This window comes from Pediculus humanus, genomic scaffold (genome assembly GCF_000006295.1).
Source record: "Pediculus humanus corporis 1103172108278 genomic scaffold, whole genome shotgun sequence".
Classification (NCBI taxonomy): Eukaryota; Metazoa; Arthropoda; class Insecta; order Psocodea; family Pediculidae; genus Pediculus; species Pediculus humanus.
Genome location: NW_002987847.1, coordinates 409,339 through 435,867, shown reverse-complemented (window position 1 = coordinate 435,867; position 26,529 = coordinate 409,339). Strand labels below are relative to the sequence as shown.

At 28.5% G+C, this 26,529-nt stretch overlaps 7 protein-coding genes across 7 annotated transcripts; 1 reads left to right on the top strand and 6 right to left on the bottom strand.

Annotated features, from left to right (window-relative positions):
• Positions 1 to 849: 849 nt before the first annotated feature.
• Phum_PHUM507170 (Gaba-gated chloride channel, putative) lies at positions 850 to 3,783 on the bottom strand (the record flags this gene model as incomplete). The annotated part of the gene is made up of 10 exons (XM_002430956.1): positions 850 to 1,064; positions 1,133 to 1,324; positions 1,435 to 1,647; positions 1,716 to 1,803; positions 1,873 to 2,069; positions 2,149 to 2,282; positions 2,357 to 2,529; positions 2,611 to 2,678; positions 3,383 to 3,489; positions 3,767 to 3,783. 10 exons carry the CDS (start codon positions 3,781 to 3,783, stop codon positions 850 to 852), a joined length of 1,404 nt encoding a protein of 467 aa, XP_002431001.1.
• Positions 3,784 to 7,091: 3,308 nt separating this feature from the next.
• Phum_PHUM507160 (gamma-aminobutyric-acid receptor alpha-2 subunit precursor, putative) lies at positions 7,092 to 9,666 on the bottom strand (the record flags this gene model as incomplete). The annotated part of the gene is made up of 7 exons (XM_002430955.1): positions 7,092 to 7,736; positions 7,804 to 8,045; positions 8,265 to 8,352; positions 8,429 to 8,631; positions 8,709 to 8,948; positions 9,027 to 9,164; positions 9,510 to 9,666. 7 exons carry the CDS (start codon positions 9,664 to 9,666, stop codon positions 7,092 to 7,094), a joined length of 1,713 nt encoding a protein of 570 aa, XP_002431000.1.
• A 907-nt stretch (positions 9,667 to 10,573) lies between these two features.
• Positions 10,574 to 12,277, bottom strand: Phum_PHUM507150 (transcription initiation factor TFIID subunit, putative; the record flags this gene model as incomplete). The annotated part of the gene is made up of 5 exons (XM_002430954.1): positions 10,574 to 11,074; positions 11,219 to 11,327; positions 11,556 to 11,602; positions 11,640 to 11,749; positions 12,262 to 12,277. The coding sequence occupies 5 exons, from the start codon at positions 12,275 to 12,277 to the stop codon at positions 10,574 to 10,576; spliced, it is 783 nt and encodes a 260-aa protein (XP_002430999.1).
• Positions 12,278 to 12,599: 322 nt separating this feature from the next.
• Positions 12,600 to 15,722, bottom strand: Phum_PHUM507140 (Prolyl endopeptidase, putative; the record flags this gene model as incomplete). The annotated part of the gene is made up of 12 exons (XM_002430953.1): positions 12,600 to 12,668; positions 12,749 to 12,934; positions 13,014 to 13,164; positions 13,242 to 13,454; positions 13,533 to 13,795; positions 13,888 to 14,073; positions 14,164 to 14,302; positions 14,404 to 14,601; positions 14,693 to 14,865; positions 14,964 to 15,234; positions 15,315 to 15,441; positions 15,548 to 15,722. 12 exons carry the CDS (start codon positions 15,720 to 15,722, stop codon positions 12,600 to 12,602), a joined length of 2,151 nt encoding a protein of 716 aa, XP_002430998.1.
• Positions 15,723 to 16,204: 482 nt separating this feature from the next.
• Phum_PHUM507130 (uncharacterized protein) lies at positions 16,205 to 16,449 on the bottom strand (the record flags this gene model as incomplete). The annotated part of the gene is made up of 2 exons (XM_002430952.1): positions 16,205 to 16,231; positions 16,300 to 16,449. 2 exons carry the CDS (start codon positions 16,447 to 16,449, stop codon positions 16,205 to 16,207), a joined length of 177 nt encoding a protein of 58 aa, XP_002430997.1.
• Positions 16,450 to 16,700: 251 nt separating this feature from the next.
• Phum_PHUM507120 (uncharacterized protein) lies at positions 16,701 to 17,891 on the top strand (the record flags this gene model as incomplete). Its single annotated transcript, XM_002430951.1, has 4 exons — positions 16,701 to 16,796; positions 16,952 to 17,226; positions 17,316 to 17,537; positions 17,879 to 17,891. 4 exons carry the CDS (start codon positions 16,701 to 16,703, stop codon positions 17,889 to 17,891), a joined length of 606 nt encoding a protein of 201 aa, XP_002430996.1.
• Positions 17,892 to 18,114: 223 nt separating this feature from the next.
• On the bottom strand, positions 18,115 to 23,931 carry Phum_PHUM507110 (arsenite-resistance protein, putative; the record flags this gene model as incomplete). The annotated part of the gene is made up of 15 exons (XM_002430950.1): positions 18,115 to 18,280; positions 18,384 to 18,493; positions 18,594 to 18,774; positions 18,871 to 19,038; positions 19,117 to 19,376; positions 19,649 to 19,849; positions 20,122 to 20,262; positions 20,355 to 20,656; positions 20,781 to 21,076; positions 21,171 to 21,409; positions 21,505 to 21,571; positions 23,020 to 23,202; positions 23,294 to 23,392; positions 23,596 to 23,725; positions 23,778 to 23,931. The coding sequence occupies 15 exons, from the start codon at positions 23,929 to 23,931 to the stop codon at positions 18,115 to 18,117; spliced, it is 2,697 nt and encodes an 898-aa protein (XP_002430995.1).
• Between the last annotated feature and the right edge of the window lie 2,598 nt (positions 23,932 to 26,529).

Genomic DNA, 26,529 nt, shown 5'->3' with positions numbered 1-26,529 from the left:
TTTAATATCACATTACAGGAGAGATAATTTTTGTGAATTGTCATGTCAGCACTTTGTAACATAATACTACAAATAAATACCCTCATATATATTTATTTATTTATTTAAACTATAAATATATGTACATTCATTTTTTTTAAATGAGCTAAAACCTTTTGGCAATAACATATATATAAATATTCGTTTTTAAAATATTTAGCAAAAAAAACCATAACTTATTTATTAAAATTTGTAATTCTTATCATCAACATTTGTTATAATTTATTTGTAATATTTAAAAATTTAAACAAAAATAATGATAGATAAATTCTATTGGTAAAAATGGAAAACATGTGAAGTTGAAATTTCATTAAAAAAAATCTTTTTACAAGTTAATTTATTAGTTAGTCGTCTCATAATTTGTTTTTTTTTTTAATAATAATTCGTTAAATTTAATTCAATTAAAACCATTTGAGCAATTATTAAACAATGGTCTCACCTAAAGGCTTATTAATTGCCTAAGTTTCACACAAATTCGTTTTTTTTTTTTTTCCAAAATTTAACCATGGCTAATTATTTAACACGTTTATTAAATCCTTTTACCTTTTCTAACATTTTTATAAAATGTATATACTCTTAAACGAATCATAACAAATCATAAATCACTCTAGATAAACAATTTTTTTGTTACATATAATTCACAATTCGAATGTAATTTTCCGTTATTCTAATACCACGTCAAAATCTACGCAAAACAACGACATGCTTTTTTCAATTTGTTTTAAACGAAAAATAGATTTTAATGGGACGCAGGGGGAGGGAGGGAGGAAATACACTAAATTTTATTAAAGTTTTGCGTATAAATATTTACTACTCATTGCTCAAAAAATAAAATGTCCAATAAACGACATTGAATAAAATAAACGAAACCGGAAATATAAATCTTGAATATTTATCTATGATGTTAACGTCTTTGATTTTCGGCATTGAATTTTTCAAAGCTGCTGCACCTTTTTTAATGGCGTGAAAAACTTTCGGCTTATTACTTACTGGCACTGTTTTACTTCCTCTAAATCTCAAACCCCCTGAAAAAAGAGTTGTTTTAATAGTAAGGTATTTACATAAATATCATTAAGTGTAAAACGAAACGTACCTGAATTGGGCCTGTACAAACTAGTTCGACTCATACGAAAACTCGGTGGAAATTTTGTCGAGTCATCTAAACCTGTACACGAATGTTGATTATGTTTGTACCTGATGCTGGGAATGGGTGACATTTGAACTTCTTGTAATTCTATTATCTCTTCATTAGATAATCCTCCAGAACTACTGGAAGCCTCTTGACCTAACGCATCGTTTGTTTTAGGCAGGTGAAGAGTATTACCTGATTATTATTATTATTATTTAAAAAAAAAGGTGAATTGGAAAACAAAATGAAAGGTACATCACACTCACTCTTATTATTATTATCTTTATTTTTTTTTGATTTATTTTTTGCCCTTGCTCCCCAATATGTATAGTTGACAGCAGCATATTCTAAAAGAGCAGCAAATACAAATACAAAACACATAACAAGGTATATGTCAATGGCTTTGACATATGAGATTCTAGGTAGGCTACTTCTCACACCCGTGCTTATCGTTGTCATTGTTAGTACCGTGGTTATACCTGTAAAGGTACATCAATGTTAAGACAGTCATCAGGATTAACAGTTATGAAATTTTGATGACATTTACCCAATGCTACTCTTGCACTTGTTGCTTCATGATTTATCCAAAAAGATACCCATGATAACATGACAATTAATATCGATGGAAGATACGTCTGAAAAGGAACGAAAAAATTAAAATGGGAGAAGAGGAAATGGCATACCTGTGAGAGAGATGGACATACCTGAAATATAAAATATCCAATGTTTCTTTGTAATTTGAAAGAAAGTGATAACCTTTGATAAATTCCAGTGGCAAGACTTTCTTTTCTATCATTTGTTTCGTAGCCTATGATTGTAAATTGTGGTAATTGAGCTTTTTCTACTCCTCTTACCGGAGTATCTTTCCAATACATGACAACATCAAGTACGGTGTATCCATCTGGCGAATGAAATCGGTAAATAACACAAAAACAAAATGGCGAAAATGATTTTATTATTATTATTATTATTTCACTTACAACTTTCTATTTCTACGGTACAATTTTGTGAATCTAAAGGATAATAATGAAGATCCATCATGCATGCCAACGTTGTCGTGAAACGCATACCGTAGGTTATACTACCATCGCCATTTAAACGAACAAGTTTATTTCTTTCCGTCACATCGTGAAGAAAACTAAAAAAAAAAATTATTATTTAAAAAATAAACTTTTCTGTTTGTAAAACGGTTTAACAAGAAACCTAAACCCGTACCTGTTTTTATCGTTTGCAAAAAATGTATCAGGTACCCAAATTTTTTCAGCAAAATCACCCGCCAACGTTAATGTTTCATCATCCGTACTAAATGCTAATCTTTCATCTTTCCAATATTGATCTAAATACATTGTGATTGTGTAATCCTGAAAAATACAAAAAAAAATCACGTGACAGTACCTTAAAACCTAAAAAAAAATTTTGTTAAAATTTTAAATTAAACTCACCATATTTACTTCAGATATAGAATCGAAACTTGCTATCGTCATGTCCATTCCAACGTACAATGGGTCACCTTACCAAAAAAAAATTTCTTTTTTATATAATTTTATAATAATAATAATAATAATAATAATAATAATAATGATGATGATGATGGTGATGATGATGATGGTGATGATGATGATTTTTTTAAAATTTTTTCATCGAGTGGTAAAAATTAAATGGAAAAATGGATTTTTTTTGTTTAAATAATTGGTGCTGAAATAAAGCTTTACAAGCAAATTCATTTATAAAAGATAATAATAATAATAATAACAGCACACGCACACACACACACGAGAAGGTAAAACGTTAAGGGAAAATGGAAAAAAGAAAATCTATAAAAGCCCTTGAATGAATGAAAAAAAAAAAACAATCGAAAATTTTTTATTTTTTTTTATAATTGAAGAGGTTTTTAAATATTTGCAAAATATGCCAATTTAAATTTTATTATTATTATTATTATTATTATTATTATTATTATTATTGAACCCTTTTTGAATTTTCTTTGATCCAAAAGAGGGGGGAGGGGGAGGGAAATTGTTGTAGGAGCTTGATTTTGTAGGAGCTCGGGGGCAAAAACAAACAAATAAATGAAATCTTGGAGTTATAAAAGCACAATTATAATTTCCAGAACGTTCGATACATTTTAAAGGGATTTGAATTATGTTGTACGACACGCACACGCACTCACGCATTTCCCTACACTCGCACACCCGCACCCTAATAAATCCTCACCTCCAAAATTTGGTCGTAATCGTATATCGTATCCTTGGAGTAATTTTGAAATGATTTGACTGACATTTTCCAAACGATCGACGGGATTGTTCGGCGTTAGAAGTTTCCTGGAAAAAAAAGGAATTATTTACCTGAAAGAATTTTCCAATATACGTCAAGAAAAAAAAAAAAAAAAAAAACAAACAAAATTTTTCAAATACTTTTTTAACTTTCATTATTTATTTTTAAATAAAAGTTCCCGAGGGAAGTTAACCCCCTTAATTTATAACAAATACAAAATTTATCGATTTCTCTTATCAATAATTGTTCTAAACCTTTCTCTCTCTCTCTCTTTCTCTCTCTTTTAAATAAAAGGTTTATTTTGTTTGTTTAAAAAAAAATTACAATTGTAAGCATTTCATTCATTTATATAAATTGTAAATTTTCATTATCCCGTAAATTTAAAAATGAAAAAATTGTAAATTTGGCATCTTTTTTTTTTAAAATGATATCAGTGAGACATTTACGTTAAAATTCTTCTTTTTTTTTTTTTTTTTTTTAATTTTTCCCATTAACAATGGCTTCATTGTATTTTATATTTTTTTTTCGATTTAAAATAATATAAAATAATTTTTCCCCGCGTGAAAAACAAAACAAAACAAAAAATCTACGACAAAATATCTTTTTTATTATGTTTACATTTTTCGCCGATAGATGTCAGTGATTTCAATCGTTAAATATTTATTTTATAAAATTATTATTATTTAAATTAATTATTCACGAAAACGTTAATTTTAAATTTTTTATTATTAGAAATAACGTTTAATTTTAAATTTAAAAAAAATGTAATGGTTAAAACAAATATATTGCAGTATAAATAAATAAAAAAATGTGACGCGTTAACGTGTTAAGTTAAAGACTCGTTTGTTGTAGAGACCGAGCAGTCCTTGTTGTCGTCACCTCATGTTTCCCTTCATAACGAATAAATCTTTCGCCTTTTACTAAAGATTTCCGTGGAGGGGAACAATAGTGAGACTTTAGGTCAATTTTTGTGGAGCCTGTATATACGTACAGGCCTGATAATTAACATAAACATAGAACCCTTATACACAACCTTGCATTAAATGATTTCGATCATTGAATATGCAATACTCGTCCGTCCGTGTACCGTCTGTTGTACGTGTCACGTGACCCGAGACGTTGCCAAATCGCGTCACATAGTACTACTACCATTACATTTCATACGTTAAAAAAAAAAAAACGATGGGAAAATTAACACATGATGAGAATAAGGATTAACGTGTAATCTCACGTAATTAAAAGGGATTAAAAGGAATTTGTAAAAATCATTTTTTAAATGAAATAAATATGAAAATTAATGGCGAGGGGGGGATGGGGGAGGGGGTGTAAATGATTTTCGTCGTTGAAAACATCCAGTTTTACGTTTTTTTCTAAATACAATTATTAATTTTCTCTATGCTTGCAAATCAGAATTAAAATACTTTTTTTTTTTCCTGTACAAAACAATAAGGGATTAAAATATTTAATAAGTGATTATTAAACGAAAATGGTGGAAGGAAGGGAAGGGGAGGGGAGGGGAGGGGGGGAAATTAATCACGAAATAATTTTAAATGCTGTTCGATTTGAATACTACACGGAATATTGTTTGAATAAAAAACCATAGAGTAAATAATAATCGTTAACGATAATAATCGTTAAAATTCGTATAAATTGTAAAAAAAAAGAATTATAAATATTGATAATAATATTAAGATTGATTATTTAGAGTAATAAAATGATTTAATGACTCTAAAGAAATAATTAGAGTCGAACGAAAAAAAAAAGATATAAACTTACCCAGACGTTAAAGAAGCAACAATCCTTCCGAATAATAAAATTCTCAATAAAAAAATAATTATGACGGGTAAGTGTCGTCTGCTGCATTGCATCATCATTCCTTAGATTATTATAGAGATAAGGAGAGAGAAAAAAAAAAAAAAAAAAAAAAAAAAAAGAATACGCGGTCAAATTACAAAGTGTCGGCCATGTTTAAACATCGATCCAAACTTTTCATCATCATCATCAAATTTTTTTTTTTTTTTTTTTGTTTAATTTAATACGTTTTTCTTGATATCATTTAATTTTATGCTAATTATTTCTTAGAAATTATTATTTAGTTTTAATAATCGTCATTATTAAGTATACGTAAGCGTATTTTTGTTCATTTTTTTTGTTTCATAATTGTTAACCGTCACGACACGTATATAATCGCCATTTGTAAAAAACTACATATCACAAAATGGTAATTCAAACATTTTACATACATTAATATTTTATTTAATGTTTATTTAAGGATTATCACGAAACGAATTCATTTGAAAAATATTACACAATATGTAATCTAAATATAATAAAGATGTGAAGAAAAAAAAAATTATCTTTTATGTTTTGTCACACATTTACATATTCAGGTAACAACAACAACAACAAAAAAATTTTATTATGATAATTTTTCTTTTTTAAAAATTTATTTAACACTTTTTAATTAGTGCAACAGCACACACACAATCACTGTTGTAAAATATAATATCATTTATTTATCAATATATATACACTTTAATATCTTTTCCAGAACAATTTTTCCAGTATGTTTATATCATAACAAAATGAAGATCTTAAATGAAAGAAAAGAGACAAAAACGGTCAAAAACAATGAAAATTTTTAAATTTTATCTTATAAAAAGTGTGTAACGATTTAAAAGAATAAAATGTACACGCACACCTGCACACCTGCACACAAAACACAAAAGAGAAAAAAAATCAATTTGTAAATTTAAAATGAAGATGAAGATGATATTCAACGGTTTATTACTATTATTATTATTATTATAAATTCGTTCACGTTTAATTCATCACTGATTTTCCAATCGAAGGTAATTAATCAATCACTTTTTAAAAAAAACCGTTAAAAAATAATTATTCAAAAAAAATTTTCTTTTAGACGAATTAACGTTTTAAAATACACCAGGACGCGCCATTAAATAAAAAAAAAATGATTTTTTTTCATTCTTTCTTTTTTTTCTCGTGGTAAAATTGTTTTTCCCGACAGCTGAACGAACACATACAATTCATTATCCAACAGCGCATGATCGTGTGATTCTGTTTCGGTCCAAAACTTTGAAGGACGTCTTTCACCTTTTTCTATCTCTCTCTCTCTCTCCCCTTTCTCTCTCTCTCTAAAATCGTTTTATTTCCCCCCCCTTCGCTTCCTCCCCCCTTTCACCACTTACCTCCCTTTATTTTATTATCATCATCATCAATTTTCTTCATAATTTTTTTTATGTATGACAAAGGAAAAAATTTCCTACAGCTTCCTAATATACATATAACAATACAATGACTCCATTTTTTTTTTTTCCCTAATTAAAATTCTGGAGAATTTAATTCCCGTTTAAATATTATTAATTAGGTCAATGGGGTTTTTTTAAACCATTAGAGAGAGAGAGAGAGAGAGAGAGAGAGAGAGAAAGAGGACGAGAAAGAGAGAGAAAGAGGAAGAGAAAGAGAGAGAGAGAAAGCAACAGTTAAAATTGTTTTTTTTTTTTTTTATATTTAATTTAATTAAAAAAAAAGAATCAAATTCAACAAATGATTTTATTTTTTTTTTTAATTAAATAATAATAATAATAATAATAATGATGATGATGATGATGATGATAATCATTTTTTGTTAAATGATAGAAGACTCTAAAACATTTTCAGATATGTCGTCGGTTAAATAATACGTGAAAGCTAATAAATAAATAATTAGTGATATGATAAATGCAACCGGAAAACTTTTTCTAGAATGTACGTCCAAATTGGAAAATTTTCCCGTTGGATCCGTTTTTAAATTTTCAATTAAAAATAATTTTTTCCAATAGGTTTTTAATGATTTCCATAATTTTCCAGGTTTTTTAAATTTTTTCATACGATCGTATATTGTTTTCTCATCGTTTTCATTTATTTTTTCGTGAGGTTCGTGAGAATCAACGTTTAATACTATTTCCGGTGGTTTGAAATCATTTCCTGGTTTTTCCAACGAACCACGACTTGTTTTTTCCAAATCAATTTTTTCTTTTTCCATTGGAAAATTCGAAATGGATTTCCATTTTATTTTTGATGTTTCGAATGGTTTTAAATAAGTAACGACAGCTGTAACTCTTTGTCTTTTATGTAATTTTTTCGATTCTGTATAATCAATTTCCGGTTTTGTTTCGATCGTAACTCTATGCTTTAATTTTTTTCCTTCTTCTTCTTCTTCTTTTTCAGGTTTTGTTGTCGGACATGAAAACGATGCTGAACGTTTTCTCGTCGTTATTGTTTTCGTTTGTTCCTGAAAAAATTTTCATCTCGCTCAGCATTTTGTACAGGCAAATATGGAAATTTTCTCGACATCTTACCTCGATTTTCGAACCAACATCATCATCATCATCATTATCATCTTCGTGTTTTTTAATAATTTTTTTAAGTTCTTTAATAAATTTATCTTTATAATTAACAATCGCATATTCTATCATTACGGAAAAAACGGATGTAAAACATATAATGACAAACCAATCCAAAGCAGTCCAGTAGGAAACTTTAGGCATTTGTGATCTTCCACCAAAACCCAACGTCGTCAGGGATAAAACAGTTGTCACACCTGAACAAACAAACAAACAAACAAACAAACAAAGATTGTAATAAAATAATTGATTGATGATTAAATTCAGGGTATACGTACCTAAGGCCACTCTTGCAGCTACATCCTCTGGATCAATCCAAAAACTAACCCAAGAGCTTAATACAATTAGGCCACAGGGCACGTATACCTGAAATAAAAATGAATTATCGATTAAAAATCAACGGTGGTGATACGTACCAAGATTAACACGGGCAGGTACGGCATCAGGATCAATCCAAAAACTTATCCAAGAACAAACAACAATTAAACCGCAAGGTATGTAAACCTACAAAAAAAAAAAAATGTCTTCGTTGTAAATGTCCTCCATTTTTTTTTTCAATAAATTAAATAAAAACATATACCTGTAGCATAAAGTACCCGGTGTGTCTTTTTAACCAAAAATCAGCTTTGATTGTCGAATATGGTAGACCACCTTTGACCATCGTGGTACTTTTTTGAGTTGTCACGTTAACCAAATCGAATTGTGCGATTTCAACACCTTCTTGCATACCTATTGCATCTTCATCCGTCCATTTATATATCAAATCTTTATCGGTATAACCGTCTGGGTATCGAAAAAACCAAAACTTTATAACATGAAGACGAAAAAAAAGTAAAAAAATGACAAAGGAACCAACGTACAGCTTCCCAAAACGAGCGGACATTTTTGTAAATCCAATGGAAATTTTCTCAAATACATCGGACAACTTGCACTTATGGTAAGCCTCATCGAATAAGTAATAAAACCATCGTGCCTGAGCCTGAGAAATTTATTAGGTACCGTAATCCTATGCAAATATGATTTTTTACCGTTGACGAAATAAGTATCCGGTTTCCACACGCGATCCAGAAAAAGCCACGACATCGAAAACTCATCTAAACCTGAAAAAAAAAAAAAAAATAAACGGAATGAGTTGTTGTAGTGGTAAAGAAGACATTTTTTATCAACCTAAAACGTACCTGGAATTTTTTGATATTGTAAACGCCAATCATACCAATGTTGTCGAAAATAACAATCTAAACCGAAACTTTCATCGTTATCCGATACGGGTCCCATACTTTTTATAAAAAAATTAACCGAAATCGTTATCGGGGGTCCTGTGACAAACGTAAACTCCTTTAATAATTTACTGGGGAGACAGGAAGAGGGGGAGAAGGGGGATTTACAAACGGTTAAATAATTAAATACAATAAAACGTTGTGTTGAATGCATTTACGTTGCCAAAGTACGTCGTTCAACTGTTAAAAATATTTTGCAAATTTAATATATAAAATAAATTTTCTAAATTTATTACATGTACATAATTTTTAATAAATTCTCTATTGAAAATTATTAATTTTTTTTTTATTTGTTACACATAAATCAAGTCCTTATTTTTATCACACAAGGTTGATAATTTTGTTATGATAACACAAATCAACACAAAAAAATAATTAACGTACCTCCATAACCAGGTCTCAACCTTTTATCATATCTTTTACTCCCCAATAAAAAATCCAAAGTTTCCGTCACGTTTGAGGACACTAATTTACACAAAACACCCTCGTAAATAATCAAAAATGATAAAATTAATAGAAAAAAAAAATTAATTTTTCCCATTTGTTTTGTTCACTAAAGCCCCTCCCGTTAATACTTTATGTTGTTGTTGTTGTTGTTGTTGTAAAACATTTAAATTATAAAAATATTTAAAAAACTTTGGCGCGACTTAGAAAAAAATTTTTACCTCCCCACGTTAATTAATTTCCATGCCAAATAGTTTTTTTGGCTTTTCTAAAAATTTATTTAATTATTAACTAAATGAAAATAATAATAATAATAATAATATAAATTAACAAAATATATATTTAAATTTTATTATTAATGAGAAAATTATTAACCGACCACAGTTACATGTAAAAATTATTATTATTATTATTTACTCGAGTAAAAAAACCGAATTGATACAGTATTAACCCAATATTTATTATATTTAACTTATGTAGATTTGTACACATCCATAATGTTTTCCTTTATCATACTAAATAGTTATTTTGGGTAGTTTATGTTTAAATAATAGTAAAAATTTGATTTAATGATAAGTTAACGAATCTCTTAAACGAATAATCAACATCCTCCATGTTGAATCTTGATAATTTAAAAACATGTATCAAGTCGTGAAATATTTATAGCAAAAGGTTATAATATATAAAAATATAGATAATTTCAAGTCTTGATATACTTTTTCTTCTTCTTCTTCTTCGTTTAAATGATTAATTTAACGAGTAGGTTAAAAATCCTCATCTCATATTGATCTTGATTGAAAAATTTTGCTCATATTGATTATTATTATTATTATTATTATTATTATTATTATTGTATAAAATAAGAAAAATATTATTCATTTTCATGTGATAGATTTTATAAAATCTTTTGTTAATAACTTTTTTTTTTTTTTTATCAAGAATTGAATAATTGATTTTTAACATTTTACTTTCTTTTCCATCGGGCTTGGACGATCACTTTTCGATTAATATTTTTTTAATGTTTTTCTTATTAGAGCCATTCTCTGTTTGTGTGCTTCAGTAACAGTTGCTCTCTTATAAGGCCTTAAATCATCTGTTCCAAAACCTGGAATGGACATGTTCCAATTTCTTTCCAAATGCAATTGAACATCTTTTATATCCACTGTGTTTGCATGCCTGTGTTTGGCGAAAACACAAGCTGCATTGACTGTGCTTTCGACAAAATCATCCGCCAGTTGAAGAAGTAATTCTTCCACTTCGTCATCTAATTGTTCTGTCGCATCGACTTCCCTAACTAAATCTTGTAACCTAGGCCTTGTCAATATTTGTGAATGTCCCTCTGTTGATTTTGATTGTACTGATTGTGTGGTTGGACTTGGACTAAGGCTACTACTGTTATTACCACCGGCTAATGCAGTGGTTAATGGTGAATGCATGACAACTGATGATAATGTTCCTAAATTAGGAGCTGGAGATGCATGTTCAGCATTTACAACATGTGACATCTAAAATTCAACACATTAATTATAATTTTTTAACACAAAAAATAAATTTTAAAAAAATAATGATAATAATAAACGTTAACAAGTACTAAAGTATGTCATTCCATTATGTAAAATCAATTTGCTGGAATACAAAAAAATATTTACCTGAGTTCCTGGTTCGGTAATAGCTGTGTGGGTGGTGGTGGTGGTCCTTTGAGATGATTGACCAAGATTCTCTATATTAGATACCACATGACGCCTCTCAAGGAAGGCGCTTATAAAAAAAAAAAAAAAAAAATTATATTAATATATAACAATGGTAAACACGAGACAAGTGATTCCAGAGACGAGTCAACTCCAGCACTGCCGGTTGTTCCCGCCGAAAAAAAAAAAATTTGAATTTTATTTTTCGTATTCGTACATATACACGTATATAAATATTTTTTTTTTCTTATTTAAAAGCGTTACGATAAAATTTTTTTTTATTTTTTATTTTAAATACCTAAATTCTTTGCTGTAGGCCTCAATTTTGTATAAATAAATTAAACACTTGAAAAAAAAAAAAAAAATTAAAATTTATTGTAACCGCCGCCGCCGCCTTAATCGCGATTCCCTTATTGGAATTGAAATTCCAGTGACCACAGATTACAGCAGCAAAACGTTCGTTATTTTTCCTTCTTTTTTTTTTAAATTTATCTTAAAAAGCATAGACTACAACAATTTTTTTAAATTTTTAGACTCACTTTTACTAAAAAAACTTTATTTTACGTTAATTTTGAATTATAAAAAACTTAAAACTCCATTTTTTATGTAAATAAATAACTACTGCAACAATTTTAATAATATATCGATTAACGGTTATTAATTTTTTTTTTGTAATGGCGATCCGTTACCTGTGTGTATGTAAGTGTGTATTTTTTAAATTATTATTATTAATAAATAAAATAAAATTATGTCAGCTTACCAGCACTACTATTGAGTTTAAATTCGTATTGAAAATAAAAGTGTAAAACGTTAGATATAATTATAAGAAATCATTATGTGTGTGTGTGTGTGTGACAAACAAACGGTATGCTGCCATCTTGTCAAAAATTTTATTGTTTTGTTTTAATAAAATTCAATTTTTTTAGTTTTGTTAATCACAATTCTACTTTTTTCATTAATTTTAAATGTTTTAAACTAACAACAAGTCAAATAATTCCATTTACCATCTTTATATTCCATATCGAAACGATTAAAGTAAAGAATTCGTTAAAACGTCACAGTCGACATATTTAAAACTGTTTGAAAAATACAAAATTTGCGGTTGTAAATCAGACAATCCCATTAAACTCTTTTTTACATCAAACATACATCGACATAAATCAAAAAATCAATAAATAAAAACAATTACTTTATAAAAATTTAATAAAAATAAATTTATTCCTATTTATGATTGATTGATAACATAATCACACGACACAATATATATATATATATATATATATATATATATATATTATTTATTAATGTTAATTAAATAATTTCCTTTTTTCTTTTTTTTTTTTCATTTTTCGTGAAATTTAAGAGATAATGCTTGAATGACGAAACATAAAACGTCCGTAGCTTCTTCGATCTACAATAATAATAATAATAAAAAAACAATTAATGGCGTATATTTTTGTTAAAAATACGTAAATAAATTCAACGAATGACACTTGCTAGTTTAGCCGTGGGTTTTCCAGATCCGTGTCCGGCTTTCGTATCGATTCTTATTAGCAAAGGATTTTTTTGCTGCGGGCAATTTTGCAAAACGTGTTGTACTTCTGCTATGAATTTGAGCGAGTGAAGTGGAAGAACTCGATCGTCCCGATCTGCCGTCGTCACCAAAAGAGCCGGATACTACACCCAAAAAAAAAATTAATTAATTAGTTAGTAATTCTTCGGCGTTTCAGTTATATATTTATTATTTAAAATTTACTTGAACGTCGCCATTTGTTGGAATTTTAACGTTGTGCAGTGGAGAATATTTATAAAGATATTCGAATTGATCTTTGACGTCAGACGACCCGTAATCCGAAACCCAAGCCGAACCGATTGTAAATTTTTGAAATCTCAACATGTCCATGACGCTGGAAAAGTATAACAAAAATTAAAATTAAAATGGCGGAGTGATCACGTGACTTCGTCCCATATGACAACAACGTACCCGGCACCGCAAAGAACGGCACCGAACAAATCTGGTCTTTGAATCGTGCAAGCAGCCACTAGGAGACCCCCGTTCGAATCTCCTTTTATCGTCAACAAATTACTTCTCGTGTATTTTTCCCGTATCAAATATTCCGCGGCGGATATGAAATCGTTGAACGTGTTTTGCTTATTTTCAAATCTTCCTTTGTTGTGCCATTTTTCACCGTATTCCCTGCGAAGAAAGAAAACCACGAATTAGCTCCTGCTGCATCAAATCATTATTATCGAATCCATATCCGTTAACCCTTACCCTCCGCCTCGAATGTTGGGAATTGCCAAAACTCCATTTAAATGTTTCATGAAAACGGTAAAAGTAACGTTGAAAAATGGTTTGATGGAAATGTTAAAACCTCCGTAACCGTAAAGCAAACAAGGATTCGATCCGTCGAGTTTTATACTTTTCTTGTGAACGACAAACATTGGAATTTGTGCGCCATCTTTGCTCGTGAAAAAAACTTGTTTCGTAGTATAATCCTCTCTGTCGAAACCTTCCGTTTTCAACTCTTGATGAATCTTTTTTTCATTTTAGAAAAACACAGAAAAAAAAATTGTAAACCTTTTTATGGCACATTTGTAAAATTACTTTTTTAAAATAAAAATCTCACCTCGGTTTTTAATTCCGGATCGTTTAATTGACACCTGTAAATAATTCCGGGCGTCAAAAAATTTGTCATTTTGAAAAAAATTTCCGATGATTTTTTTTTACCGGAAAATCCGACGATGTTACCGATTCCGACATCGAACGTGTGTAATAATTTACAATCGGAAAGTTCCAAGTATTGTATAATATCCTGCATAAACAAAAAATAGAAAAATTTATTAATAATGTTTCGCCGTTTAAATTTCATAACGACCGTTAAAAAATTTATATCTTTACTAACGACTACATCGTGCATGTAACAAACGACGAGTTTGTTATGATTCACGGCGACGACCCAATCAAGAACATCAGATGGATGTTCCTTAAGGAGAGTCTCCCAATTATCTTCTTTAGGATTATCAAAATTAATTTTAATTAACCTGAAAAAAAAAAAAACCACACACAATCAATGAATTGAATCGAATTAATCAATAACTCATACTCGAGTAAAAAAAAAAAGAAAAAAAAGTTTTTTAAAAACCTGTAATTTGATGCATTCTTATTCGTTTTAAATATAAATTCTGATCCAGTGTTTGTTACATATTCATAATCTGCTTCTAAATTACTCACAACTTCTGTGATGGGTAATTTTCCACTGATTTGATGATTGATTTTATTTAAATCACAAAAATAAACGAGATTGTCACGACAGCCTTTTTGAAGATAAATAATTAAATACCTGAAAGATATAAAACATAATTTTTTTCAATGGGGAAAAATATTAAAGGATTAAAAATTAATTATATAAAAAATGATACTAATACACTTACCTACCACAATGCGAAACATTAGTAGATATTCTAAATTTTGGTTCGTCAGGAAATTCAAGAACCAATATGTCTTCCGATTGTGGTGTTCCTAATCTGTGATAATAAAGTTTTTGATGTTCATCGTTAACTGTTTCTAAAACGTTGTCTTTGACTTGAACACTTTTCGGATACATCTGAAAAAAAATGTATAATAATGCATATATTAATGTATTTATGTATATTGTATGTATTGATGTATTTATTAATTACTATTTAAATAACCCATCATTACCCCATAAAATATTCCTTTGTTATCATGAGTCCAAGAAATGGTAGAAAATTTCACTCTCGTAAGTTCTTCCGAATATTTTTTATTCGATTCGACATCCTTAAAGTGAATTGTAACCCAATCAGATCCTTTAGATGAAAGACCATAGGCTAATGTAGATCCATCTTCGGAAAACTCAAACAAACTCATGGCAACTGTTCCATCATCAGATAATTCATTCGGATCGAAAAAAACCTTTGATTCTGCACTTAAATCTTTCTGAGTGTACAACACACTAAATAAAAATTTTATATATTTTAAAATTAAGTTTTATTTTTTTTTTTTAAATTTATTATTATTAATTCGATTACAAACCTTTGATTTTGTAAACCTGAATTTTTAAAATAAAAATATCTGGATCCTTCGTGAAATGGACATGAATATTTTGGGTAATCCCATAATCCCTTCAATGCATTATTTATGGCTGTACGATAAGGGCACTCTGAAAATAATTAAAAATTTCAATTTAAAACTAGGGGGTTTATAATAATTAATAAATTGATGATTATGTGTAGTATGCATAAACGACAAAATTTCTTTTTACTTACTGTTGAAATAGTTTTTTGTAATGGCATTTTGTTTTTCTATAAAATTTTTAGTTTCGCTAGAATCAGGATTTTCTAACCACCTATATGGATCCCCAACCTTAATTCCAAAATAATTGTCCACAATAGACTCATCTCTTTTTACTTCTGGATACTTTATTACTTCCTCTTCAATCATTGTGTCCTGAACGGTTAAAAAAAATGTTTTTAATTTATTTTACGAGTAAAAGAATATTTTGAATTTACACCTTTCAAGTTAAATAGAAGGAGGTTTCGTTGGAGAAAATGATTTCAGTTTATAGTTTTATGGGTTGGCACTTTAAAAAAAAAAAAAAAAATACTGATTAAAATTCAAAATATCTCCATAATTCATTACATGAGTAATAAAAACTTGGAGTCTTTTAGGTTACTCAAATTTTTGGTTTATTAAATTTGGACAATTTTTTTATTATATACCTAAATTTTTTAGAATTATAGTATTAAATCCTTTTAAAAGTAAATAACCTTATATAATAATAACAAGCTCAATGAAACTATACAATTTTTAAAAATTTATTTCAAAAGCTTTCCCAACACAATGCTTGGTTGTGGGATGGTTAAGTTGAGTCAAAAACCGGATGCTTTACTTGTGCTGACTATTAAGAATTTATTTGTTAATATTTATTCTCGAGAAAGCTTGTGTTTAATCTACACAATAAAAAAAAAAATGAAATTACGGAAGAAAATAACAAACGGAGTGCTTATAAGCAAAATACCTGTAATATTTTCGGTTTGCCAGATGGGACCTTTTTAGGCAATTTTAAATTCTGACTAAAACATGAACGATGTAATACTCTATAACAAACAGACAATTTAACTTTGCCTTTTAAAACAGTTAAAATTTGTCGGTGAGTCAGTGCTGCCATCTTATAACTAAAATTGTAATTACCCGGTGACGCGTCGAAAAAGTTAACGGTTTTTTTTTTTTTAAAAAAAAGCTCAGAGAAAATAAAAAGGAATTTTTTATTTGAAATATTAAATAAAAAAAAAAAGTTAAAAAATTGACTCGGAAGCAAAAAGGAAAATAATAAAATAGTTATCAAAGTTATAAATATTAAAATATTAAGTAAGTTTCTTTAAAAATCACATCCGAGTAGTAACTTACTGAAAAAGTAAAATGGAGGATGAAAAACAATCAGAAAATTCATTAATAAAAGAAAATTATTTAGAAAAAGAACTTGAAAAATACAAAAAAGAAAATTTTCTATTAGAAGTAACAATAAATTCTTGGGAAAATACTTTGGAAAAAAAATTAAACGAATATAAAATAATAGAATCTCAATTGGTAAAAATTTTAAATTTTTAGCATACAATTTTAAATTTAACGGTTTTTTTTTTTTATAAATAAACGTTTTATTTTTCATCTAGAACGAAATTCATAGAAAAATATGGTCACAAAGGGATAATTTTTGCAATGAAGCAGATGAATTCATAAAAGAATACGGTATTTTATCAGATAGGAGAAAAAAACAATTGATGTCGATTAGAGAAAGAAATAAAACAACGTTTAACGACATAACTCATATTAAACATGGCGATGAATTTATCAATTTTGAAAACGATATAAAAAAACAAAAAGAAGAACAAAACTCTAAAATTATTCAGTCTGAACAAAATTTATCTTGCGATGAGTATTTACTAAGGTTAAATACATTTGTAAACAGTTTTCAAAACGTTAAGGTATACGCTTTAAGGTACAAAAACCGTAAATTTTCTTCTTTTTTCTTTTAAGTGATGACGATTTAAAAGATTTTCAATCCTCGGATTCACTCCAGATTAATACAAATACCTCAGATAATGAAAATTCTACACCGGAAGAACCCGAACAACCTGAAGATTTCACACCGGAAGAACCCGAACAACCTGAAAATTGCACACTGGAAGAATCTGAACCTGAAAATTCTTATCAATTATCTCCAGAAAATAAACTTTACGCTTTAATGGATTTTGATAAGTTACAAATGATTATCAATCGAAGAACGAAACGAAAACAATAATAATAATAATAATAATAAATTATTTAATTAATTTTTATTTTATTTTTAAACGATATCAAGTTGTCCCTTTTTTTTATAATTTTTAATAATTAATTTTAATAAAAAAAATAAAAACAAATTAATAATAATCGAGTTTATCATTTTATTATTATTATTATCATTTTCATTATTTTTATCATTATTATCATTTATTTAAACACGCTTCCGGATCAAGTTTAAATTTTCGAATAATTCGTTCTTTTGAGCAAAATAAATCTACATTCATCATCATCATTATTATTATTATTATACGTTCAAGGATAAAAATTTAATTAAACTATTAATATTATTATTATTATTATTATTATTAAAATGAATGTATAATAATCCTTTTTTTTTTTTTTTAAAAAAAAAAAAAATTATACACGCGTTATGGGAATCATATGAATATTTACTGTAGTACACATTTTCTCCCCCCGCCCCGCTCCCTTTTCGCAAAAAAGAAAGAAGGGGAGGAATTAAAAAATAAAAATAAAAAATAAAACAAATTCACTTTTATATAAATTCTTCGGCTTCTCTCGGAGCATCCAAATCTCTATAATGTATCACTTGACGAAAATCTTGTGCCGGAGGTCCTCCCCTTCCCCGAAAAGCTCCCCTCATTCCTCTCATGCTGTAACCGTAGAATCCACCACGAGGAGGATACCCGTAAGGTGCGTAGCTAGAAAAGAAAAAAACAAAAAAAATTTTTTTCGATTTGTAATGACGACGTCTCATACCGTTGAGCAAATTCTCCCTCGGGAGAATTAATAAACTTGACTTACTGCGGAGCATAAGATGGAGGGCCTTGAGTGGGAGGATTAAACGGTTCCGGCTCTCTTCTCACGGGTGCTTTGTTACCAGGATGCTCGGCTAACTGCGGCCGTTTCGGATCCTGTTCAGGGTTGTTACACAAAAGGGAACAATTAAAACGAGTCAAAGAGTAAAAAAAAAAAAAAAAAAACAAATTTAAAAAAAAAAAAAAGGATTATTACCATTAAATAATTATTAAAATATTCAACTTCTTTTACAACCTCTTGAACTTTTTCCGCGTGTTTATTCTGTATGTGTTTCCTCACGAAATCCGGTCCTTTGAATTTTTTACCCGACAGCGGACACAACCATTTGTCTTTGGACAATTCCTGCGTGTTGGCTTGAATAAATTTTTCCACTTCTCTGCATAACAAAAAAAGGGAAAAATTTCATTTTTAAAAAAGTTTCAAACTTGAAGGTATAATTTTCATGATTTTTGCATGTTGGTAACACACGTACTTGTCCGGGTCTTTCGCTCCCAATTTTGCCAGTTCCGGCGGGGACAAGACTTGATTGGGCGTGACGAGAGTCGATATTTTCGTTTCGAATTGCTTGCAATAGTCTAGAATTTCTTGTTGCGAGACTTTGGTAGTTGGAGCGAGGCCTCTCGCGTGAATGAGTCCACATCTTTTTGATTAAATCACGCAATTTTAATTACGGTTGATGGCGTTCGATAAAATAAAATTTAAAAAAATTTTTCAAAACCTGTTGGGCATTTCATCCTCTTGCGGATATTCACAATGATTGTAATAGTCCACGGAGTAAACGACTCGAAGGTACAACAGCAATCGATCCAGGACTTTTATCAACGAATCATCTCTTTCGATTGTACATGCATCTTCCGTTTGACCGCCATCTTCGGCTTGCGTCGTTCCCAACAACTCTTCCTCTTCGGCAGAAGCTTCTTCAATTAAATAATCGGTTATGTTACGCAAAACTGGATTGTTGGACACGAGACCGAAGCTCTTGAAAAAAGGAAAAATTCAATTGACTACGTTTAATACACGATTTATAAAGGTTACGACTCGTTCGTCGCCATCATTGTTGAAAAACGTCTTCGGCTATCATTAAATATAGAATTTCTAATGACACCTTCTCTGTTTTCTTTTTTTTTTTTTCATTTACTTTTGCACGGTGTCTGAACGAACGTGTTTTAATTTTTAATTTTTCACGTTCGTAATTCTCCGTGCCGAGAAACACCATCATCATCATCATCATCATCATCATCATGACTTACTTGAGCAGCTTCTCCTCCCTCCAATCCATTTTCGCTAGGTTCAGTCCATAGATTATTCCTGGCATCTAACGTGTGAGTCATTTTAGCTGCGAGTTTTATGTCGTGTCGCACGACTTGTTTGTGAGATGTTATACCATTAACCGTTCTAACTCGTCGAGTGAGATCTTTATTGACGATGGCTCCTAACTCACAATCTCTTAACTGGAAAAAAAAAAGGTAATAATAATAATAATAATAATAATCATCGGTCATCGTGGGAGCAGCCGCAGCATCACTGGTGGGAACCATGCCATGCCATGCCACCACATTCAATAAAAGGAAACCATCCGGGAAATTGCACTACGTGGGACGAAATTCTTCGGGAAAATACTATATAAATATGACCGATTCGAGAATTTATCCCTGAGGACTCGTCTGGAATGTTTATTCCGTTTAAGAGTGACCATAATAATAATAATAATAATAATAATTACCCGAATATTATTCAAATTCCAACAAATTTCTTTTATGTTAACGTGTCGTTCAAAAGTGACCCATCCTCGTCTAAACCACCTTCGTTCCGCCTGTGGTTCCGCTAAAGCAACTCTTAAAAAACCCGGATACCTTTTGCACATCTATAAAAAACGATATCGTAAATTAATCGAATTCCTTCAAAATAATAATAATAATAATAAAGTAAAAGAATATAATTAGGTGGCGAACTAACTCCCTCGACTTCGGCTTTGGTTATTGTCGGAGCTAAATTTCTCAAAAATATACTAGAAGTTTTATGTAGGTCTCGCCTACGATTTTCAACTTCCATCAATTCGTTTTCCCGTTCTTCTTTTTCCTCTTTATCCACGACGCTTTCCTCCTTATCCTCGGATTTTTCATCTTTGTCAGGCTCAGAATTTTCTTGCCTGTTGTTTTGAGACTCGCTTTCACCCTCCCCTTCCGAATCGAATTCGTTTTTCTTTTTACTTTCTCCATTTCCCGATTTATCCGCTTCCTCTCCCGGAGGAGGAGGTTCTTCCAATTTTGAAAAAAAAAAAAAAAAAAAAAAAAATCAAACGAGGAAAAGTAGTAGTGGTGGTGGTGGAAATAAAAAAAAAATAATTAAAAAAAAAATAAAAAATTTTTTTTCCCTTTTTACCATTTTTTATCGGTTTATTATTCTCTTCTTCGCTTTCGCTCCCACTTTCAAAATCATATTCTCTTTTTCTTTTATTCCTCTTCTCTTCCGTCGTCACGGGTTTTTCTCCCTTATTATTATCCGTCGTCTCCTCATCCTCCTCCTCCTCCTCCTCCTCCTCTTCCTCCTGTACGTTTTGCTTTGAAAATTCTTTCGCTTGATTTTGAAGTTCGACTTGTTCTTGATCAATATCGATTTGCATTGGTTCTATCGGTTTGTTATCATCATTATCTTTTTTCTTTTCTTTTTCATCGTCACTTTAATTAAAAACAATTTTTTTTTTTTTTTTTTAATAAAAAATTAACAAATTAATAAAAATTGACAAATTGTTGTTGTTGTTGTTGTTTGTACCTTTCTTCTAAAACAAATGGTTTCTCTTCGGGAACAGGTTCAACTTCTTTAACTTTATTTTGAGGAGCGGGAGCAGTTTCTGGAGTTTCGAGAGCTTTTAAATCCATTTCGTTTCCACCCTCCAATCTGACAACAACGCAATCCATCAATCTAATTAATGCTTCGCTTTGATCTCCGTCCAAACGTACGCTATCGATTAAACCTTTTTCCAAAAATTCGTTAAATATGGCCACTCGATTCTAAAAATCCCAAAAAAAAAGCATTTCATTAGAATGAAGATGAAAAGCGCAATTTTTCCCATCCGGGAAAACACTCCCTGTCACGTGATATTTACCTTTAGCGCAGCCAATTGTTCTTCTTTTCTCTTTACCGATTCTTCCGGATGGTATTTTATTTTAAACCTAAAAAAAAAATTTTTTAACATTCTGTATTGACAAATTGTTATTGAAAAATAATAATAATAATAATAATAAATAAATAAATAAATAAATAAAAAATAAAAATAAACAAAATTACGAAACGTAGCAAAGAGAAAAATAAAAAAAAATAAAAAAAAAAATTTAGATTTATGAAATCGATTTCAAAAACCAACACCGAAAAGAAAAGAAAACTGACCGTTCCTACAGGAAGAAAATTACAATTCCTGTTTACTATATATATAAAGGTCAGTTCTTTTCATTTAAAAAAAGAACATTATGATAATTATTTTAATTTTATTTTTTAAAATAATAATTTATCGTTATTATTATTATTATTTTTACTATTATTATTATTAATATTATTATTGTTATAATTAATATATATATATATATATATATTCTTAACGTAATGAAACAAAATAAAAAAAAAAAAAAAAAAAAAAAAAAAAAGAGAAAAAAAAAAAAAAATTGGATGTTTTTGTATTACCGTCATCTCTCACCTGTCAATCACACACAACCAGCGGTAGATAAAATCGCTGCCATATTTAAATTTATATATACATATACCCCTCCCCATATATATATATTTTTTATAAATTTATATGTAAATATTAAATATATAATTTTATCCCTTTAATAATATATAAATATACATTTATCAAACTTTTTTTTTTTTTTTTTTCTTTCTTTCTTTCTTATTAAAAAAATTTTTTTTTTTTTTAAAATGTAAAAAATTTTTATAAAAAAAATTTCAATTAGTAAACGATGAATTTTCACTCTACATATAAATATACATATATATATAAATCTTGATTTTGATGATGTCGGATCCTCGGCGATACTAAGCTGTATGGAAAGAACGGCAGTCGTTTTTGTTATATTTACAAAAATCAAACACGAATAAATATAATAACAGTTTATCAATAAAAAAAAAAAAATGGAGGTAAAGGTTGTTTGCATCAGAATGTTATATTCTGCAAAAAAAAGGAAATCGAAGAGAGTGTACATGCGAATGATTTCTAATTCTGCAAACATTGTAACAAAGAAAAGAAAGATGGAGGAATCACATTAGAGCACAAATCGCTATGATGATTGTTACCTTCCATGGGTTATCATTATGACAATAAGTAGTAATATTTACATCGAAAAGGATCTTGAAAAATTATATTATTCCTTATAAATTAAAAATGAAATGATTTATAAAAAAGTAATAAATTAAATTATTCAAGAATTTGAGCTGCACGATGATTTATGTGGCAAAAACAAAATGGCGACGATAGAATAAAGAAAATTAAATTGAAATTTATGAATAAAACTAAATGAATTATAAAGGTTATCATGATGGCGTCACTGATTGTCAGGGAAGAACTTAATAAAGTGATCATATAGATTTAAAAGATATGATACAAAAAAAAAAAAAATTAACATACCATTCCTCGTCTTTGTGGGCTACAAAAAATTCATTGAGTTGTTGTCTTTTAAATTCTAGTTTGTACTCATTATACTTTGTCATTGCTTCTTCATCTGTTATCGTATCATCTTGAGATTGGAGAAATGCTTTGAAAGACATCATAGCTGGTTGAGTTTCCAATCCGCCAGTCGGAGCAGGTTCCCTGGGTCAAAAACAAGAATATATGGGAAATATTTGATATATACAAAAACAAAAAAAAAGCCAAAAATAAGGTTTCATTAAGTAAAACTAACCTCGGATGAGCATTTGCATATCGTTCGCTGGCACCATATTCATGGCCCCATGGTCCCCCATAGGGTGCATAATCAGCACCTGCATACCTTCTATCATCCCTATAATTGTATTTTTTGATATAACAACATTTTAAAATATAAAAAATTACATAATAAAAATGATGTTAACATTGCATTACTGTTTCGAAGAAAACTTAAACTTATGAATTTTAATTTTAATTAATGTAATCTTATTAATAATTGTAAAATATTAAAAACAAAATGGTGTATTGGTTTAAATAACCGGAATACATAATACTTACCAACCATCAGCTTTGTACCTCTTCACTGGTGGTGCAGGAGAATATCTTTCCCTAGTAGAACCACCTCTATATTCCCTATATTCACCTCTGGTCGATCTAGATACTTGTCTACCACTCCCTATCGGAGACTCTCTACAAAAAGGAAAAGCACGCTTAAGAAAAAACTAACCAATCTTGCTTACCGGATAGAATGCCATTTGCCCACCTTTCGTTCCATTCATCTCTTCGGCTATCACTCGAGGAACCTCTTCGACTATCTCGAGAATAACTTTCAGTTCTTTCTCCTCTAAATTTATCCCTCCTTTTACGATCATATTCATCATCGCTGTCCCCCATTACGATCTACCTAAACACTCACATCAATTTAACAATCATAAAAATAAACCGATAAATAAATAAATATAACAATTTATCAAGTCTTAAATGTTAAATTGAGTATTTAATTTGATTAACTATCATACTAAATCGATTAAAATAAAATTTTAAGGTTAAATATAAAGTTTACAAAGTGTTTACCTAAAGTTGCTTACAACGTCCATGAATCTCCACAAGCGAATACGGTAATGAATCGACAAAATGGCGTCTTTGGCGGCAGCCATGTTAATTCGTTGTCTTAACCAAAAAAAATGATGAAAATTTTCGAAATTTTTTTTTTTTTTTTAAATAAATAAATATTCGCGCGCGAAAATAAAAATAAAATAACAAAAATAAATAAATTGCAGACATTTTTTAAAAATTAAACTTAATTTACAATCATTTAAAAACAATTAACATTAAATTATTATTATTATTATTATTAAAAAATTATATATACGTTTCACATATATATTTACGTTAGCAAACGAATCGAATTTTTTTTTTTTTTTTTTTTCATTTATAATTTTTATTTATAAATAATCGAAAATTAATTAAAAATATAAGCATTAAATAAATTTATCGTTATCGAATTTCATTATAGCAAAATTCATTAACGATAGCAAAAATGTTACCAAAAAAAAAAAAGGGCCATTTAAAACTATAGGGAATACACTCTTTCGTAAACATCACATTTATCCCTTTTAAAATTTAAATAATTTTATTATTATTATTATTAAACTTACGGTAATAAAATTATTAATAATAAGGATAATAAGGATAATAATAATAATAAAACATTACGTAATAATAATATATAAATTATATTCCAGCATTTACAAAATTTTCAAAAAATTCCAAATAAAAAAATCAAAGCTTTATTATTATTATTATTATTATTAAAACGATGAGACGATTTATTTATTAATTAATAATTTATTTATTTATTATTTTTTATTGTTTTTATTTATTTAAATTATCACTGCGCTTAATAATAATAATAATAATATATATATATATAAATCATAAAAATAAATTTTTTTTTTTTTGTAACGAATTAAAGAACATTTAAACACTATTTATTTATTTATTTATTTATTTATTTATTTAATTAATTAATTAATAAGAAAATCAAAGCGTTTTTAATTAATAATAATAATTATTATTATTATTATCATCATCATTATTTCGATCATTTCGAACGTGAGTAACAATAATAAAAAAAAAAAAAAAAAAAAATTTAAATAAATAAATAAATAAAAATTTTAAAAATAACTGTTGCCATTTTGAAAAGCAGAAGACATTTCCCTTTCGTTTCGGGGTGGGGGGGGAGAGAGAAGAAGGAAGAAGGGAGGGAGATGGGGGAGGAGTAAGAAGAGATCATCTCATCATTATCCCTGCCTTCCTTCTTTCCTTCCTCTCTCTTTCACTCCCACACCACCACCTCCCATCCCTCCTCCTTCTTCTTATTTCGACACCATTTTTATTATTATTATCATTTACATATTTTCAAATCAATAAAAATCCAATAAAATCAATAACCGATCGATTCGTAATAATAATAATAATAATAAACAAAAAAAATTAAAATTATAATTATAATAGTACAAAATATATTGATTACTGTTATCATCACAATGATATCATTTCACATATTTTTATAATAATAATAATAATAATAATAATAATAATAATAGAAACAAAAATTAATTACAATTATTATTAATTAATAAGACAAAATTCACAAAATTTTTAAAGTGCTACGGTTGTGGCGGCGGCATCGGGGGGGGGGGCGTGGGGCGAAGGCGGCGGGGGGTGCAGGGGGTAGGGAGAGAAGAAAGGGGGGGGGCGTGCGGTAGAATAAAAATAAAAAACAACGCGATTTATCTTATGTATAAATTTGTTTTTAACAAGATGAGGAGGAGGAGGAGGAGGCCGAAATAACGACATTTTAAAAACACGTGATATTAATGATAATAATAATAATAATAATAATAATAAGCAAAATGATAATAATCTACCTACGATTATGTTAATTATTATTATTATTAAAAAATGATTGACGATTAATTAATTAAAAATTTATTATTCAAATGCATCATTTTTTTTTTGTGCACGATTATCATCATTATCATTATCATTATTATTTGTTTTCTTATTGATAACGTTATCGTATTATCATTAAAAGAAAAAATTAAACGATGAGAGGGGGGGGTCGGTTTGAACGGGTGATAAAATTTGCAATTTTTTCCAAAAAAAAAAAAATTAAATAATAATAATAATAATAATGTGTAGTAAAAAAAAAAATTAATAACAATTAATAAATAAATAAATAAACTACACATACATAATCGTCACAATTAATAATAATAATGATAATAATAATAGTTATTTTGCCGCTCGCGCGTTTACATAATATCATTTCCGGGTTTAAACAACGATCATACATTTAAAAATTATTATTATTATCATTTTTTATTTATTTATTAATAATAATAATAATGATAAAACACAGACATGAAAAAACAAACGGTCAAATACAATTTTATTTATTTTTTTTTTAAATCGAGGAGGATCAAT